General features: G+C 50.9%; 1 protein-coding gene across 18 annotated transcripts in view; it reads right to left on the reverse strand.

The window, feature by feature from the left end:
• The window catches only part of Nfatc2 (nuclear factor of activated T cells, cytoplasmic, calcineurin dependent 2), a 125,248-nt gene that overhangs the window by 45,673 nt on the left and 61,107 nt on the right, over positions 1–18,468 (reverse strand). For all 18 annotated transcript variants that reach the window (NR_111897.1, NR_111898.1, NM_001291173.1 and 15 more), the window contains 3 exons: positions 14,121–14,323; positions 12,836–13,008; positions 1,156–1,296 (listed from right to left, as the gene is read on the reverse strand). Coding sequence is in view for 16 of the 18 variants with exons in the window: in NM_001291170.1 (NP_001278099.1) it covers positions 1,156–1,296; positions 12,836–13,008; positions 14,121–14,323 (517 nt within the window). In the remaining 2 variants the exon portion in view is untranslated. The remainder of the gene's footprint in view (positions 1–1,155; positions 1,297–12,835; positions 13,009–14,120; positions 14,324–18,468) is intronic.

Consider the following 18,468-nt stretch of genomic DNA (forward strand, 5'->3'; position numbering starts at 1 on the left):
AGTGGGATGCACCACAACCGCTGACAGCCAGGTTCTGGGGAACCATGAAGCATCCACACAAACGTTTGTGCAGTGAGAAAGTGCAGTTGAACACGCAGACACAAAAATGTCTCCTTGTAAGCAGAGAGATTTATCCGACAGAGTCCGGCGGGTAGTGGCTCAGCCCCTGCCTCCTGCCTGTTCCCTGCTCAGCACAAGTTCTCCAGGCAGAAGAGTCAGGGATGCGGGAACATGTTCCCCTCACAGAAGGCCCACCCACCACTCTTAGGCAGCAATGGTGTCAACTGTGTCTCAGAAAGAACATGACCATAAGCCCCTCCCATGTGGGGACAGACTATGTTGTCAATTTTACTTTCAGTTCCTGCCCCAGTGTGTCTCCTGTGCCTACTGTCACCCCACCCCAGTGTGTCTCCTGTGCCCACTGTCACCCCATCCCCGGGGACACAGATCCCTCGGATGCCCACACCCATAGCTCAGACCTCAGGCTTCTCACAGAATGTGTTCTGCAGTCTCCCTGCTGCTGTGACAGCAATGGGACTTCCCAGCACCTGCCTGCTGCTCTCCCTGTCCCCACTGGAGGCCATACTGTGAGTCATCTAGCTACAAGATTCTAATAGAGACCTCTGCACTTAGCTAGATTCTCTCTGCTGCCCGCTCCTAGATATCTTGCCTCTGAAAGATGAGATCCTGGCTTATCTAAGGATGTCCACAGCTCATCAGACCCGACACTCACGTTTCTAAAAGGGGACCCACAGCCCAGCTTAGCCTCTTCCCACTTCTTTTCCTATGCAGCAAGCCTCAGTGACAAAGTATCCACTTCAGAATATTCTTGACACCGGAGTGCCTGCCTCTGAGCTGCAAAACACCCAGTTTCTCCTTTTAATAATAGGAAAAGTTTTTTTTTTTAAATGTTTTCCTGCGTGAAGAAAAACAAATTATCAAGACAAGGTTGATGAAGGAGGACAAGCTTCGTCTCCATGGAAACGTCCAAGGACCAATCTGAGTATGTCACCCTCATCAACAGTGATCTACGTGGCTGCGGGTCACCGTGGGGTGAGCCAGAAGAGCGGGAAGTTACCCAGTAGGCTGGAGTGTGGTGCGGTGTTCACTTCTGTCTAGCTCAGAGAACGGAGAGAAAGTGAGGAAGCCACTGACCTGTAGTCTTCTCCATGAACACAACCTTGGACTCCGCTGTGAAGTTCTGGCCCGTGAGGATCATCTGCTGGCCCCCGTAGACCAGGCAGCTGTCCATGTCTTGTCTCTCCACCATGGGCAGCTCGTGGGCAGAGCGCTGAGCTGAAGGCAAAAGGAAGAGAGACAGCATGAACCAGAGAAACCCAGAGCTGCAGCAGAGAGGTAGGAATGGAGACCCAAGTGGGCATCTCCAAACATCACATCCTTGGAAAAGCCAGTTTGCTTTGGTGGCTATCAGATACCATCACACCCGGAGGAAGTTAAAATCCAGAAATCTGAGTTTGCTACAGATTTTCCTGTGTGCTTCTCACTCTCAACCCTTGTTAGGCTTGCATTGTCTACATTTTGAATTTTGGAAGTTGAAGTTTTTCTTATGTTACTTAATGCTAGTATCTTTTAGGCTAAAACTATTTTCTATTTAAGAAGAGACTAATTTCCAGTTTCTCTTTGGAAACATCGTCCCTATAAGCAACGGTTTTTTTCATCTTTTTCCCCAGTGCCATTTTAGAAGCTGGCCAAGAGGAAAGAGAATGTAGAATAAAAGGATTTTCCTCGGGTGGTATAAAGAAGCCAGGTTCAAGAGCGTTGGGGTTTTTGTTTTTTTCAAGACTTGTTTTTCCTTGGTGACCAGGACCAGTGCTTGTTCTGTGGAGCTGAGGGCGTAGTCCTGTAAGCAAAGGTCTTGCTGGAGACTTGATGCTGATTTGTACATATGGAAGTTTCTCTGCAGGAAATTAAGAGTTAATAAACTTCATTAATAAATCATTTGTCAGGAAAAAAAAAAGAATCCAGGAGGAGCAGAAACAGGACGGACTGGGTCTTCATTCTCCTTTGTGCAGGGACGAGTTGACCCCCTCATGAAGGTCTCCACTGTCACATTGCTTCTTCTTACACTCTTCAACCCAGACTCTCACAGCCCCACGTGAGCTAAGGGCACACCTAGCACAAGTCTGTGGGTGATTCTGACCATAAGCTGTATACTCCCCACGACTTCATTCTCACTATGTTCCTGCTAATTTCTAGAACGTCTAAATATTCTCTCTCTCCCTGTCTTCTCCTCTCAGATAGATAGATAGATAGATAGATAGATAGATAGATAGATAGATAGTGTGTGTGTGTACCCATTGTATATCTGCCTGAGGGTGGAACCTAGGTCCTCAGGCAGGCTGGGTAAGCACTGTACCCCCAAGCACTAGGCCTTGCTACCTCTTAGGCAAACTACTACCTTTGAGCTTCTGAGTAACCCTAGGCTCTGCCCTCCACCCTATGTGAGTGGCCCCTCCCTCACCACCCAAGGTCCTATTTAACCTGGCCTCCTTTGGGAGGTTCCCTGGGTGCCCCCACCCCACTTTCTCCCATCTTCCCTCCTGCTTAGCCCTTCTCTGGAGAAAGGCTCACTTTGAGACAAGCTAGGCAGACGAGCTATCCTCAACCCCAGGAGAGAGGTCCTAGAAGTGGCCGAGTGTGGCAAGACTGGGCTTTCTTATCTCTGCTGTCTTTATCCACAATGAATGAAAGCTGGGCGGGACTCAATACTTTCAAGAACAGCCGATCTACAGGTCCCCGACTTGTTGAAATGGGAACCCTCGGAAGCAGGCCCCAGCACCCAGAGTCACCCCCTCAGCCCTATGTGGAAGTCAGGCGGCAGAAGACAACGAATAGAAGCAGGTGGGTCAACAGCCACAGAGGAAGGCTAGCGGCAGCCAGGCCCCTCCCACTCCCCTTAGGCTCCTCCCTCCCTCCTCAGCCCCGCCTTCCTGGTGAGTCAGCTTGAGCTCCTGGCTCTTCTAAGAGCTGAGGGCTGGGCAGAGGGCCAGGTCTTTCCATGCCAGGGCCCCTGGACCTCCCCATCCGGGAGCTGGGAGCCAGCCGGGAGCCTGAGCAGCGCAGCGGCCGCGTGAGGCCCAAACTTAACCCTTTCCTTCCATGTCGGACAGACATCACCCTCTTCCTCTGTCCCCAGGGCTGGTCAGCAGGTGCACTTAGGGACTCCTTAGGCTTCCACAGTGGGTTGCCCAGCCCCACGGTCCTGATGTTGTCTGCTCAGAGCCAACAGCACATCCCACCACCTGTGGGCTCCAGGATGCGCAGAGGGGCCAGGGATAAAACTGCTAATTCCTCCCACATGAGCACATCATTAAGCCTGTCTTTTCAGCGTGGGAGCCCCTTGGCTTTCTAATTGAACCACTGCTAAGGCAATTTTACTAGCAGTGAAAACAGCAGCTACAGACCCGGCTTTTCAGAATCGCCTTTGATGAAGCCGGGGTGGAGGGCTAGGGGCTGCTGGCGCTGGAGATGCCACCCCTCCCATTTTACAGGTGGAAAACCTGAGTCATGGCTACTGGGGAGACCAGCCAAGGGCTTGTAGCCAGCCGGGGGTGGGGGTGGGGCGGCAGGGCGGGGCCAGGCCCGGCTAGCTCTCTGAGGGGTGGGAGCCTGCTGTGAATCACAAAGCACTGCGCAAATGCACCGAATGCATGGATCTGGGGCAGCCTCCTCTCCCAGCAACCTGGGTACAACTGCCTGTTACCTTTCTTCCCCAAAGGGGATGGAGTCTTTAATAAAAGTGTAAGGAGAGCAAGCCAGCTTCCTAGAAGCCTCTGTGTCACACACGAGGTGTGGCCAAGCCTTCTGAATGGGATCTCACCAGTGTCTGGCTCCTCCCCAGCCCCAGCCCGACACCCCATTGGACTTCTAAGATGTAGACTCTCAGCCTCCATCCATGTCTCCTGCCTCAGGGCTGAACCGTTCTTTACTTTGGGGTCATGTCACGTGCTACTTTAGTATTCCAGGGCACCCCAAATCTCTCCTGTCTTCCCACTGGATGCCAGCAGTACTCTGCCTACCAGCTGCGACGTCTCAAAATGCACACAGACAGGGCTGCAGTCTCCTGGAGAAGGAGGAACACAAGGTCACTCCTAGCTAAGAGTAACAGTTGTAGAGATTTTGACTTAAAGGATCTGACGGTAGGACCCCAGCTGCCATTATTTAGTAAACAATCCTAATGGTCCCGGATGGCCACAGTCAGCATAATATTTGGCATCATTGCTGTGGTGGACAGGAGTCCTGCATCTGAGAGTCTCCTCTGTGCCATGGTAACAGTGCCTGCTACCCAGGTAAGCTTTATACAGACCATATGTTCACAGTAGACATGGTTAGAACACAGCTGGCAAACTACCTCATCTCAATCAAAATGTCCAGGGCGGATACATGAGTGTACAAAGGGTGGTATGTCCATTCGGAATATTATTGAGCCAGGAAAAAGGAGCAAAGTGCTGACACCTTGACAATCTCATTCTATATAAAAGGAATCAGGCACAAAAAGGCAAATTTAGTGTGCTCGAAAACGTGTAGCCTGTGGCAGTAAATGATAACCTCTCAGTGAGCTGTAGTGTGCACTACCGTCCACTATTTGGCACAGTGAGTCCCTGTAGGGGGTGGGAAACAATGCCCAATGCATGCTCAGCATGCAGGAATGTTCAGGGCTGAGCTCAACACAGGCTCAGGGTGCCGCTTCCTATTACACCAATGTGGCCTGCCTGGTCTACCAACGGCCTCTGAGGTTTGTCAGTGGCTCCCGAGCCAGAAGGCAGGTTTGCTGCGTCTCAGAATCTGCAGTGGCATCAGGCTGAGGCACTGCTTAGTAATAGTCCAGAGAAACCCGGCCACTCCCTGGGGCCCCTGTATCTGCGTGCTGTAGGCAGAGGCCAGAGGTGGACACTCTACCCTTCCTCCCGTGTGGCTTATCACACACGGTTCAGGGCTCAGTTCCACATGGCAGAGGCCACCTGAGGCAGGGAAAAATCCTCCTAGACAGCACCCCAGTCCTTGGAGAACCCCTTAGCGAAGCAAAGCGATCCAATTAGCCTCGGAGAGAGGAACTGAACAGAGGTGAGTGGCAGCTAGAGCAACCCCCCCCGCCCGCATCCCCCCCTCCCGGGACCCACAGTTCTGCCTGATGCAACTTCTACCAGCTGCTACTGCTAATTGGGGCAGCATGTAGGCCCTCAGAGGGCTCTCAGGAAGTCCCTGGCTTTCCTGGGCTTTCTCCCACAGCTCCCATAAGTCCCCAAAGCTCCCATCAGCTACTCAAAGATTCCAGGCCGTCCAAACCTTCCTATCTACAGTTCTCCAAGCAAACCCTGCCTGGGTTCAAATCCATCCTTTGGAGTGGGCTCCAGCTTGGCGACACACCAGACCCAGGCTCCGACTTAAGCTTCCAGGTGGCCCCAAGCCTCTCGATGCTGCTCCTGCCCGGTTTCTGGCACCTCATAAATTGTCTCAGGGTCCCATAGTTTTACAAGCTCTGAGTCCGCCGGGAGTGGCGACTCACTTTTCCCAGTGCCAGCGCTGACCTGCAGCCAAGCAGCAAGCACCTCAGAGACTTTGAGGGAAACCTCACGGGTCCTTGCCCACGCCTACAGGGCTGAGTGGCCAAGACTATACTCTGCCTGGGAGCCTCTGGAGGGACACAGGGGAGGCTGGCTGGAAGGTGTCTCTGCAGAGCCAGGGTTCTGTCAGTGTGGGACAATTACTACCACAGGGGGACCTTGGGTCCTGGCAGGTCATGAGTGTGTGTGTTATTGTGTGATGCACCGAGCACTAAGGGGCCAAGGCCCTATGTCAGCATCATGAGGATGATGCAGTATGCTGACCCAACTCCAAGTCTAGCTCCTGGGTATCCAGCACTGGGTCTCAGCCAATGGTCCTACACATGTTAGCTGCATTTACTTTTATTGCTAAATGTCATGAGCCCAAAGAACAGGAATTACTCCCGCTCCAGAGTCGAGGACGTTGCATCAAGGGACACACTTGAAAGCTCGTGGGCAACGGGGCAGATGAAAAGGATATGGACCCAGAGTCAAGGACTCAGCCACCGGGATAAGGGTCCTGTGGGAAGCTGTTACCCATCACAGGTCAGAGGTGCTTTCTGTCTCCTTAGTGGTGATCACTGGCCTCCTCTGACTACAGGACCCCAGGGTCCTGACTTGGAATGGCAGTCTGTCACAGAAGATCCAAGCTGGGCCTAAAGGAGCTATCCAGCCCCAGGTTCGCTGTGACCACTCACTGGAGGTTCTCCTATAGTGGGGACTGTCCATGTGCCCACTAGGGAGTCGATGTCACCACATGGTCTTGGAGGCTTCAGCTTCCTATCCCTGGCATCTCGTCCACGCGGCACCAGGTCCAGACTATACTCTTTTTTCTTTCTCTTTCTCTTTCTCTTTCTCTTTCTCTTTCTTTTTCTTTTTCTCTTTCTCTTTCTTTCCTGGCCTGGCCTTCCTTGATTTTCTCCCTCCAATGCCCTGGGCATTCTCAACCATCTTTATTTAACAAGACTCTCCCTAGAGGCCGCATGAACCTCACCGACGGGTTCCATGATCAGCGAAGGGTCCAGGTTGCCGAGACAGAGAGAGCTGAGCCTTTGGCCCCTTCCTTATGTAAGCCAGGGCTGCACTAAGCAGCCAGTCTTTCCGAACCCCAGCCTTGGAGGGGGTGGACTCTGAGGATCAGGCCTGCCTGAGTCACTGGTGCATGTCAGTGCTCAGCAAATATATCCCAATATTTCTGGATGAGAAGGCAAGGGACCCACAGGGTGATGAGGCCAGTGAGGGGCTGGTACGTGCAAGCCCATGGACATACTGTGTGCGCTCCATCAAGGGCAGTTCTGCCTGCCTCTTCCCAGGTGGCTGGATGGGGAAAGGGCCAGCTAGGGGGGAGGGGAACGTCCACCAGCAGGAAGCTACCTGGGTAGCTTCAGAGCAGTTCTCTTGGCAACTTTTGCCAGTCTGCGCTCTCCTCCCCTGACTTACGGTAGCCTGGCTCCTCCTGAGTGGTAGGGTGTGTGGGCCATTGTGCTCCCCTGGGGCACCTCGTGTTTGCTTAAGGCCCACACGCACCTGCAGCTTCCCAGGCTATAGGCTCCCTGTGATGTGCTAACAGCCAGGGGCAGGGCAAGTCCGCTCTGTAGTGCTACAGGGACTGTCACAGGTGACCTGTCCACCCTGCACCATCATAGTGGGAGAGAGGGCTACAGCTGTGACCACAGTCATGCTATTATGTGACACACGTGTACTTAAGCACAGACCAGCAAGTGGGGTACTAGAACTACTCCTGTTTTATAGATAGGGAAACTGAGGTATAGGGCATTAAGTAACTTCCCTGGAACTAAGTGGCTAGTAAGGCTGGATTTGAACCCAAGCCTCTGGATCCAGAACACAGACTCCTAACCACTATTTAAACTCTACTCACTCTGCTGTGGCCCCTGTGGTGTTCAAGGTCGTCTCGGGCCATTGCTGGCAAGTTTCTTGGGATGCAGAGGCTGGCACAGGCCTGGGCTGTGTGCCCTCTCCCAAGGTGCAAATTTTATCTATTTATATACAAAGTGTCAAAGAAGAGACTCAAGCACCCTGTAATGAAAGATAAAAAGTACAGAAGCAAGAATGTGTGACACCCAAGGACTCAGCAACACCTTCCCTGGGTGTTTACCAGGAAAAAGGAAGGCCTTTGTCCACACAAGAATGCTCACGTCTTTATCCTAACACCCACACCGTGGGGCAGGCCAATACTCATTGCTGGTAACTAAGCCATTGTGTTCGTACAATTGAACACTGCTCAGCCACCCATAAGGGCAAACTGTTGACTCCAGCAACAGGAGGCCCCCAAGGTGCACAGCCTGTGCATGTATTCCACTCTACAAAGTCACAGAGCTGGGGACATCCATCGCTGGCGACAGGTAGCCAATCTGTGACTGCCTCTCTCTGGAGCCTGGGAAGAGGCAGTCATTGAGGGGGTGACAGGGACCTGACAAGGCCAGGTGCTCTGTGTCTTGGCAAGAATGGTGGTGATGAGGGAGTATGAAGAGAGTGTATGTGTGTGCTTGTGTGTGCATATGTGTGTGTGTGTATATACATACATGTATAAATATTTTTATGTGTGCATATGTATACCTGTAAATGTGTATATTTATGTGTATATACACATATACATGAGATGTATTTAGCCATTCAGCTAAATGGCACCTCTGTGAAGGCTACAGTTTCTTAATTACACCTCAGAGGAAATGTATGTGTCAGAGAGACAAGCCCATACCCACCTCCCACTCTGCAAAAGAAACCAAGTGAATTCAGGTCGTGACCTGGGTGGGCAGGGCCTCCCATACAATTGCTTTAGGCATTTCCTGAAACGTGGTTGTGAGGATGAATCTGAAGGCTGAGGAGAGAATCTGCAGGTCTCAGTCACAGACGATCGGGAGACTCTGCACAGGTCTCACAGTACCTGCTGCCAGGACCTGCAGACACTGCCTTTCATTTCATGGCCCACTGGGAAGCCTCGGAAGGCATCTTCCCTTCACTTCCTCAATGTCCTAGAACCGTCCAAGTGACAAGCCTGGCAAATACCTGCCCAGCCTGGCCTTGCAGGAGGGACATTAGGGAGTGTGATAGTCGGTACCCAAAGAGGGACCTGAGGCCTTCTGGGCTCGGGAACATTTTCTCCACTGGGAGCCTGTGGGCAAGGACTTAGCCAACTAAGTAAAGGGCAGGGAGGAAGGAGGTCACAAGCTCTCTATGCCTTACGTCAGACACATGGCAGACTCCCTAAGAGTCTCTGTTCCAAGACCATACCCTAAATGAAGACAGAGTGTATGTGTGTGCTTGCATGTGCATGTGTGTGCACATGTGTATATATAAGTGTGCATATGTATACATGTAAATGTGCATATTTGTGTATACACCTACATGATATATGTATCTATGTGTAGATGTGTATATATATGTGTGTGCATGTATACGTATATATGTAAGTAACTATATATGCATGTGCATGTATATATATGTATACATGTAGGTGTATATTGTATTAAGTGTGTATGTATATACATGTGCATGAGTGTACATGTGTGCATATGTATAAATATTTGTATATATGTGTATGTATATGCACATGTATGCATGTGCTATTTTATGTATTTTCACATATGTGTATTAAGTACATGTGTATCTTCATAGACATGTGTGCATTAGTGTTGTTTATATGTGTATATGTGCACATATTATGTATATCATATATGTGTATATGTTACATGTGTCATTTGTGTGCATACATGTGTCACTTGTATGTATTTGTGTAAATGTTTGCCTGTGTATATATGGTTTTGACCCACACATGATTCTAGGGTTCAGTCAAGCTCAAGCACCTGCCTGTGTGGAGCAGTCAGCAAACAGGAAGAGCAATGGGAGGAAGACTCCGCCACTGGGAACTGTGAAGCATCGGGGACCACATCAGAGAGGGCTGTGGCCGGACAGTGACCGCCCTACCCCCACCCCAGCTGCACCTGACAACGGGAAGGGGCTTGTTCAGAAGTAAGGTCTTTGAGTGAGCAAGGAAAGACAGACTCGATCGTGTCCAAGGCTGGAGGGGGCCTAAGTCCCCACCCATGGCAGAGCTGAGGGGGACACAGCAGCAGAGGGAGAGGACAGGACCCCAAGGAGACAAGGCAGAAACCTGAGCCCTACAAACACACAGAGGAACGCAGGAGAGAGGTAGATGAGCTGCCACCATCTAACCCAGCAGCTACCTCAGGACAGACGTCTGCCCCACATCAAGGAACATGCATGCCTAAGATTTAAGCCGCTGCATGGTACCTGCTCAGAGGGACCAAGGAACTAGCCCAGGGCGAAGCCACACCTTTCCCCTGCTGTGGAGGAGGCTTGCAGCTGAGACCACTGAGCAGAAGCCTGGGAAATGGCTGGGTGCTGAGAACTACGTGTGCCAGGCCGTGCAGCGGTGAGATGGGAAAAACCACAACAGGCAACATAAGACCACTGTCCAAATAGCCTGTCCCTCAGCATGGCCTAAGAACATGTCATTGTTCCCAAGCCGTGGCACAGGAGGCACCTTTCCAAAATAAATAAGTTAGCCTTGTAAATACGAACCAGCCTACTCTGTTTGACCAGCTTACCCTCCCCAGCAGTGTGTCAATTAGACAATAAATATTTACCCGTCACCGTCTGCGTCCACAGGTGTGAGTCACTATGTACTCACTATCTGCCTACAGGCTATAAACCAAGCCAGTCAGCCCACTGCAAGCTGGCACGGTCTCACAAGGGTCTAGAATACAACAAACCAGGCAGTAAAGCCAGCGGACCTGGAAGTGAGGGACAATGACTGGCCAGCCACTGAGAGCGGCTGCACCAGAAAAGAGAGAGAGAGAGAAACGGCATTGTAGAAGCCAAAGAAGATATTTCACGGAACTAGAAAATGTGTGATTCCAGCTTTGCTACTACTGAGTAAAAACAGTGAATCACTTTACCAAGAAAGGCTGGGTTCCTTATCTGTCAGAAGGAGGAAGACGGGGTGGCTGAGATGGGTGGGGAGGCAGCAGATTTGCAAGGTTCAAAGGATTTCTGAATGCCCTGACAGCCTTGCTGAAGGCACCCGTGGTTCCTGGAGGCTCCCGAAGACCTGAGGGTGATGTCAGACAAGGCTTGAAGAGTCCAGAGAACCGGATAAGACACCTGCTTTGTCCCTAACCTGCCGCTGACCCTAGTCTCACATTGAAGATGAGCTGCCCATCCAAAAGAGGAACGCCGTCAGCTCAACCCCTCCAAAGATCACACAGAGTCTGTGTTTCCTTCTAGAACAATCCTAAGACAGTAGAACTCAAACAGGAGAGGGCAGCTCCTGAGACCAGAGAACAGGGGTGAGCATGTGGCTATCGCTCTGTCTCTTCTTCCCTGATGGTGGCTCTTGTTTCCCAACTCTGGACGCAGACTTACTAGCACCCCAGCTTTGCCTGGGTGAGCTGCAAGCTCCCGCTGGCCCTTCCCTGGTCTCCATCAGACCAAGCCGGAGTACTATCGGTGCAGAGGCCGCGCTCTGTCCTTGCTTCCAGCCCGACCGAGTGGCGGTTAGCTCTTCTGTGCTGCATTAGGGCACACGGTCCTGGAGTTTTTCTCTGTTCATTCATGGCTCATGACTACTGATAAGTGGAGCCTCTCATAGGTTTTGCCTGGCTTTCTGAGTATCTTGAATTTACTGCCATTTTTAATCAATAGCGCATGTGGATGTTGGGGGTGGGGGGAGACAGAATCCAGGGCTTCCGGAGTGCTAAGGGCAGACTACATTTGAGCCATATCTTCCCTGATTGTCATTTTCAAGCCAGAAATTGTTTGGGGTTTTTTTTTTTCCTGTTTAATCTTTTAAAATCAGAATCGGACATCCAGACCACGTTTCCATGTGATAGCACAGGCTTCTGTCAGCTCACAGCTGCCCACTGAGAAGGACAGAGTAGCCTCTGGTCCCCAGTCTCCACAACACCCTATTGTCTCCCCCTGCCCTGCCCACTTCTTTTGCTTCTGCCTCCATCTCCCTGGTCACTGAGGGAAATGGATATATAAGAGCAAAGTGAGCTTTTACCACATCCAGTAAAATAAGGATTGAGATGAACTCAAGTGAGAATCATGATTACAACATAAAGTTACCTTAAAGACAGTGAAAGAGCAGAGAAGCAGTTTTTAATCCCTGGAACAATGTTTACCTTCCCCCCTCCCTTATTCTTTTTAAAAGAATAACTGAACTTTCAAAAATGTAACAGCTATCTAGCCCCTGGCCTAGGCCTATAATCCCAGATGCTCAGGAGGCTAAGGCAAGAGAATTGAGAGTTCAAATCTAGCCTGGGCAACTTAGCAAGACCCTCTCTCCTTTAGAAAGAAAAGTGTTTGTGAAAGTGTTGGAGAGGTAGCTTGGTGGCAGAACACTTGCCTGGCATGCACAAGGTCCTGGGTTCAATCCCCAGTACTTCATCCATGTGTACACACATGCATATGTGCACAAGTAAGCTTTGTCACAGCACAAAGACAGCAAAACCCCGATGAAAATGCCAGGAGCTCAGCAACTGCCTTTGAAGCCTGGCAGAACTTTTCTTTTATACCAGGCTCTGAAAATTTTCCCTAACTACATCCATCTTTGGGGGTGGGGCCTTTATCTTCACTAAACTGTAAGCTTTTGGGATAGAGAGAGTTTTACTGCTCTGTGGATGCCCGACACTTGGTATGACCCCTGACCGTGACCCTAGACAGACCTCAGACAGCAGGCAGGGACAGGTGGAAGGCTGGGGTGGAGAGCCACTACTATCTGCAAGGTTCTGAGGTTCCAGTCCCAGTCTCACTCTTCTGGGCACAGGCACTGGATACTCAGACTTCTAACCTGTGAAATGGGTATAATGATCCCAGCCAGTGACCTGGGGTTGCTCTGAGCTTATGGCTAGCTGCTTTCCACAACCTTTGCAGAATCACAGCTCAAAGACAATGCGATACCATTGTGAATCTCATTAAGAGGAGGCAGGACACAAGGAAGGAATGGGATGTGTGCTCCAGGAACTGACTGCAAATGTGTCACACTTCTGAAGACCAACACCAAATTTAAACTTGTCACATCTTCTAAATAAAGCCATCAACCTCTCTTAGCTCCCATCACTTGCCCTATGTTTTATTTCCTGAGAGAAGTCTCCACAAGCAGACAGAAGCAGACATCAAAACCTGGGCACAGTGTCTGCCCTTTGGGTCACCACAGACCGGTGGATTCCTGCAGGTCACCTGCCCAGGGGGGATGCTCACATGCCCCTTCCTCAGCCCTGACTTACAGCACTCGATGGGGTTGGACGCAGCCTGCAGGGAGACGATGCGCCCACTGGGCTCTGGGACGTGCACGCGGAACACCAGGCGCACACGCGTGTTCTTCCTGCCGATGTCCGTCTCGCCCTTCCGCAGCTCGATGTCAGCGTTTCGGAGCTTCAGGATGCCTGCACAGTCGATGCTACACACAAGAGAGGTCAGGACATGAGAACCATCTTACTGCCCAGAAAAAACTACCCACCAACCCACCTAAGGTGGCCTCCTCCCACCAGCCACAGTGTGTGTGTGTGTGTGGGGGGGAACTGTAATGTCCCCCTGGGCATTACAAACTGAAGGGTATACCAAGATGCTGAAAGGAAGAAAGAAAGAAAGAAAGAAAGAAAGAAAGAAAGAAAGAAAGAAAGAAAGAAAGAAAGAAAGAGAGGGGGGAGGGAGAGAGGGGGGGGAGAAAGGGAGAGAGGGGATGGGAGGGAGAGAGAGAGGTGGAGAGAGAGAGAGGGGAGGGAGAGGGAGAGAGAGGGGGGTTCACAGAGCACTTGGACAATCTCCTGAGTGGAGATTGCTTCTCTAGGAAAATGTTCATGTCAATGCTTCTATTCTCAAAAACACCAGCTAAACTCAAGAAGGGAGCTGGTAGAACTGGCCAGGGTTATTCCACAAACATCAGAGTATCTTAGTCTTGAATTTAACAAACAAGTTACAATCGACCATCTCTCAGAGGACTGTGCCGTGAGACAGAGAAGAGAGAAAGCAAGTATGAACCCCAGCGCTGGGGACATCACAACCAGTGCCCCTGAGTTCTCGTTTCCTCCCTCCCACAGACTCTCTGTAAGCCAGAGTTCATGTCCTCAGAGAAGGCTCTCTGATGCTGACACATGTGTGCCATGTGGCCATCTTAGCCACAGGTGTAAGTGCCACATGAGTGGCCTTCTGTGTTGCCACTGAAATTTTTCTTTAGGTCCCACTGATGTTTGATTGATTGATTGATTGATTGAGACCAGAACTCATGTAGCCCAGGCTAGCCTGGGACTCAGTATGTAGCTAAAGATAGTTTGAACTCCAGATCTTCCTGCCTCCATCCACATGCCCAAGTGCTAGGACTGCAGGTGAGTGCCACCATGCCCGGCTTCCAAATAACACTTCTTAAAGAGAAAAAGCAGACAGGCACTCCAAGATCAGGCAGTGGCAGCAAAGGCTGATGGCTGTTGTGGTCTCCTCTTAGCCATCCCCTCAACACTGTCACTCAGGCTCTGCTCGCTCTCCCGAGAAGTCCCCACCACTGCCCAGCCTTACGTGGCTCTCATGTTGTTCTTTGGCTCCAGGGGGATCTCCAGGACCTTGGTGTTGCCTACGATCTTCTCATAGCTCGTGGTGGTGACCGTTTTCCCAGTGATCCTGTGTACTTGGTAGAAGGCGTGCGGCTTAAGGATCCTCTCATCTGCTGTCCCAATGAAGATCTGAAGCCCCAGAGGCTTGTTCTCCATGTAGCCGTGGAGCTGAGGGAGGAAGCAAGATCTTTACTATGCAGGGTATGACTGCTGTAGTCTGACCACTGGCTGAACACATGACCAGAAGCACGCTTCTCAAGAAGAGACTGTTCAAATACATTACAGGGGACCTCCTCTAAAACGGATGCTAAGGGGTCAGAGAGAGAGATCGGTGGGCGAGGGCACTGGCTGCTCTTGCAGGGGACTCGGGTTTGATTCCCAGTTCCACACAGAAGCTCAGAACCAACTGTGACACCAGTTCTAGGGCATCCTATCCCTTCTTCTGGCCTATGCAGGCACCAGGTACATATATGGCACACAGGCATACACACAGGTAAAATACACACACACACACACACACACACACACACACACACACACACACACACACTGGACTTTAAAGCAGCCACAAGAGACAATACAAATCAGAACGGTGTTTGTGGAGAAACTGCTTAGCCACTGGCAAAGGGTCAGGGAAGAGAGGCCAGAAAACAACCTGAAGACATCCTCCTCTGCCATGATCCATGGGCAGGTAACAGCAGCTATGGGGGAGGGACTCATGAGGCCACCTCCCTCTTTGAGTATCTGCAGGGAGTAATGGTAATTGGGGAGGGGAGGCCTTTCTTCAGTGGTGTAGCTGCTATAAGATGCCCTACGGCGTGTCAACAGCATGAGTAAGACTCACTGGGTACTCAAAATAAGTAAGCAAATAAATAAAGAGAAATGGAAGTGGGAGGGGCTGAGTGGGAGGAGGAATGGGAGGAAGGATGGGAGGAGGGGTGAGAGGAAGGGTGGGAGCAGGGGTAGGAGGAGGTAACAAGGGTGGACTTGATAATGAGACTAATTAGTGCATGTGATCAACACATGCAGATACAAATGAAACATGTCAGAGAAGAGCGGAACAACGTGAGAATAAACACGGTGAAAAGAGTAACTCCAGTATGGAGGGGGAGTGAGAGAGAGGGTGGGGGGAAGCCAGAGAGAAGGTGGGGGAAGCCAAAGAGAGACAGAGACAGAGAGAATGAAAGAGAATGAGAAGAGGGGAGAAGTCAGAGGGAGAAGGAAGGAGGGAGGGAGGGAGGGAGGGAGGAAGGGAGGGAGGGAGGAGGGGGAAGCAGAGGTGAGCAGGAGTGGGGAAGCGGGGGGGGGGGGGGGGGGTGCAGGCAGTGAGTGATCCTTTGATCCTAGCACCCAGGAGGCAGAGGCAGGCAGATCTCCGAGTTAAAAGCCAACTTGGTCTACATAGTAAGTCCCAGGACAGCCGGGGCTACAAGAGAAACCCTGTCTCAAAGGAAATGGGAGGGAAGTAGACAGAAGGGGGGCCTGGAGACACACAGCTCTTATTACTACAGGTCACCAAGGTCACCTGGGAATGTCTACAGACAGAACTCACTGTTTACATGGTGATATCCCAGTTAGCAGATTGATTTTATACTTTTAAAAAAGAAAGAGCAAGACAGCGGTGCAACCTTTCAAGTCAAAATGAATTAAGGACCCAGAGAAAAAACGTTAACACTCAGCAGACCAGAGGTCAGCCTGTGGGGTATCTACAGACCCGTGAATGTCCTCAAGGAAGGCTGCTGAGACTGAGTGCCACCTCCAAAAGCCACCAAGCCCAACATGGTGTTAGCATCATAAAGAGTTGCAGCCAGTGAGCTCGCACACACATTTGACAACAGACGCCCCATGACCCAGTTATGATGGTCAATACACAAGCTGGGGAAAGCTTATAAACAAACCAACGTGTGATCGGTGCGTTCCACAAACACGCGGAACTCACGTGGTGGGCTCAGACCACGCCATCCTAAGCGGCAGTTTAAAAAGCAAGTGTCCCATGCATGGAACCCAGAAAGTCCAATATCTGTTGTTGGGGGTGGGGAGAGAGCCCAGAGAGCTGGCTCAGTGGGTACAGGCACTTGATGCCAACCCTGATGATCTGAGATGCTCTCCAGAGCCCAGGACCCTCACAAGGTTCCTCTGACCTTCACATGCAACCTGCGGTTTGTAAAGAAATGTGGTTTTTTTTTTTTAAGGTGAAAAAAATGTCAAAACCTACAACTTATAAAACAATATAGAACATTTCTATCTATTTACACATCCACAGATGAAGAGAAAGGGCTATAGAAAGATGGATGCCACACAGACCTTGCTGTTATCTCCCCCCAAACCTGTAAGGGAAGAAAAGTAGCCCAAGACTGCAGAGGTGACCAAAGAGGACGGTGACTTCATTCCCCATGGTACAAGAGGAATGTGTAATTGGGTATGCACTAAATAACAAAAGACAACGACACGCCCAGGCTCCTCCCAGTCGCCTCCCCATCCTTCTGTCCCTCCATTCCTATACTGCAAATTGAAGAGGCCCGTGACAAGGGACAAGTCCCATAGAACATCAGCAGGGTCCCCTGTTACTTTCCAATCAAGCAAAAGAACATAGAAAGGCTCCAGGGCACAACCTACAGTGACCCTGTTCAGTACAGAGCCACCAGCTACACACAAGGACTGTAGCAGCAGACACGGCCTGAAAAACATGGCCCGAGCCACCAGAGAATGGAGTCTAATTGAGGGGTTGCCTAGATCTAACTGGCCTGTGGGCATGTCCACAGAGGAGGGTATCTTTATTGCAAATTGATGTAGGAGGGCCCAACCTCCTATGAGCGCCACCATTCCCTAGGCTGGTGACTGTGGGCTACATAAGAAAACTGGGTGAGCCTGAGCCTAAGCCTAAGCCTGGGAGGCAGCCAGCAAGCCGTGCTTCTCCAAGGCTTCTGCCTCAAGCCTCTGAGTTCCTGACGTTTCCTTCCTATCATGCTTTCCTGTCCTGCCATTTTATCCCAGCGACGGGGCAAAAGCAGAAGTGCTTCTGAGTCCCACTCAGCGTATTTTAAGTGTCCACTGGCCACATGTGGCTAGCAGCCACCACACTGGCCAGTGTGACTATCACTTTCCATCCATCTTTCTGTAGCATTCTACTGAATGGTTTAGGGACCAAGGCTCCAGTGCCCCTGCTAGAAGCCACACAGAGACAGGTTGGCCATGGGAGCCAAGCTGGAGGATGGTGGGATGGCTACCTGCATGCCTGCCTGCCAGGCTAACACCCACAGCAGTGATAGGAGTGGCAGCCTCAGGCAAAGGTGAGATACAAGTCAAAGCCATTTGTCTGGAGGTCACCCACGGCTCTCTCAGTGGCCCCGATCAGACAGAGGGAAGGCCCACACCAAGAGAAAATTGCTTCGTGTTGTGAGGGCTTTGCGTGGGGACCAAGATAAGTGTGTTTTCTAATTGGCTTCCCTGGTTCATCAGGGGTGGTAAACAGGGTGCCGCGGTGCCAGCAGAAAGGCGGGCAGGGCAGCCGTGTTGATACCAGGCTGCTTCCTCTTCCCGTGACAAGAGCAGAACGGCACAGGGAAGGACACATGGGGAACAGCTGGACGCCGTGCTAATCGAGTCCAGCCACTCCATCCCCTCTCTTGTTGGCGCTTCAAACCAAGCCTCCACTGCCCCTCTTTTGGGCATCTGTCAACACGGCTTGCCTCTTCTGGTCTTTCAGAGAGTAGTTGAGTAATCTTTTAAAAATGCAAATCAGATCTGGGCACTCCCCTGCTCACAACCCTCTAAGGACTTCCTGTGGCCTCAGACTAAAGTCCCAACTTAGGCTGCCATCTGAATTTCCCCAAACCCCAGCGTCAACCCAGTCTTCTCCCTCCACCCCACCAGGTTTCTGGTTCCTCCTGCTGCGTCAACAAGCCCAGTGTGTTCTGATCTCAGAGCCTTTGCACAAGCCATTGTCTCTGTCCAGATGCAGATTTTCACTGTTTTTCTTTTCCAGATAAACCACACCATTGATCTATGCTCAGAGCTCTGCTTGCCCTGTGAGAAGCAGCCAGTGCCCTGTGAGAAGCAGCCATCCGATGCCCAGGGATTAGCAGGCAGCCAATACCACTTGGGTCTCCAGTCTCAATAAGAACAGTTTCACAACAAAATTGGCAAATATTAATTGGAAAGTTATGTGCGTGCAGGCGTGCATGCATACATGTGTGTGTGTGTTTATATGTGTGTGTATGTGTATATGTGTGATTTATGTGTATGTGTGTGGTGTATGTGTGTGTGTCTATGTGTGTATATGTGTGGTGTGTGTGTATGTATGTATATGTGTG

This window comes from Mus musculus, chromosome 2, assembly GCF_000001635.26.
Source record: "Mus musculus strain C57BL/6J chromosome 2, GRCm38.p6 C57BL/6J".
Taxonomy (NCBI): domain Eukaryota; kingdom Metazoa; phylum Chordata; class Mammalia; order Rodentia; family Muridae; genus Mus; species Mus musculus.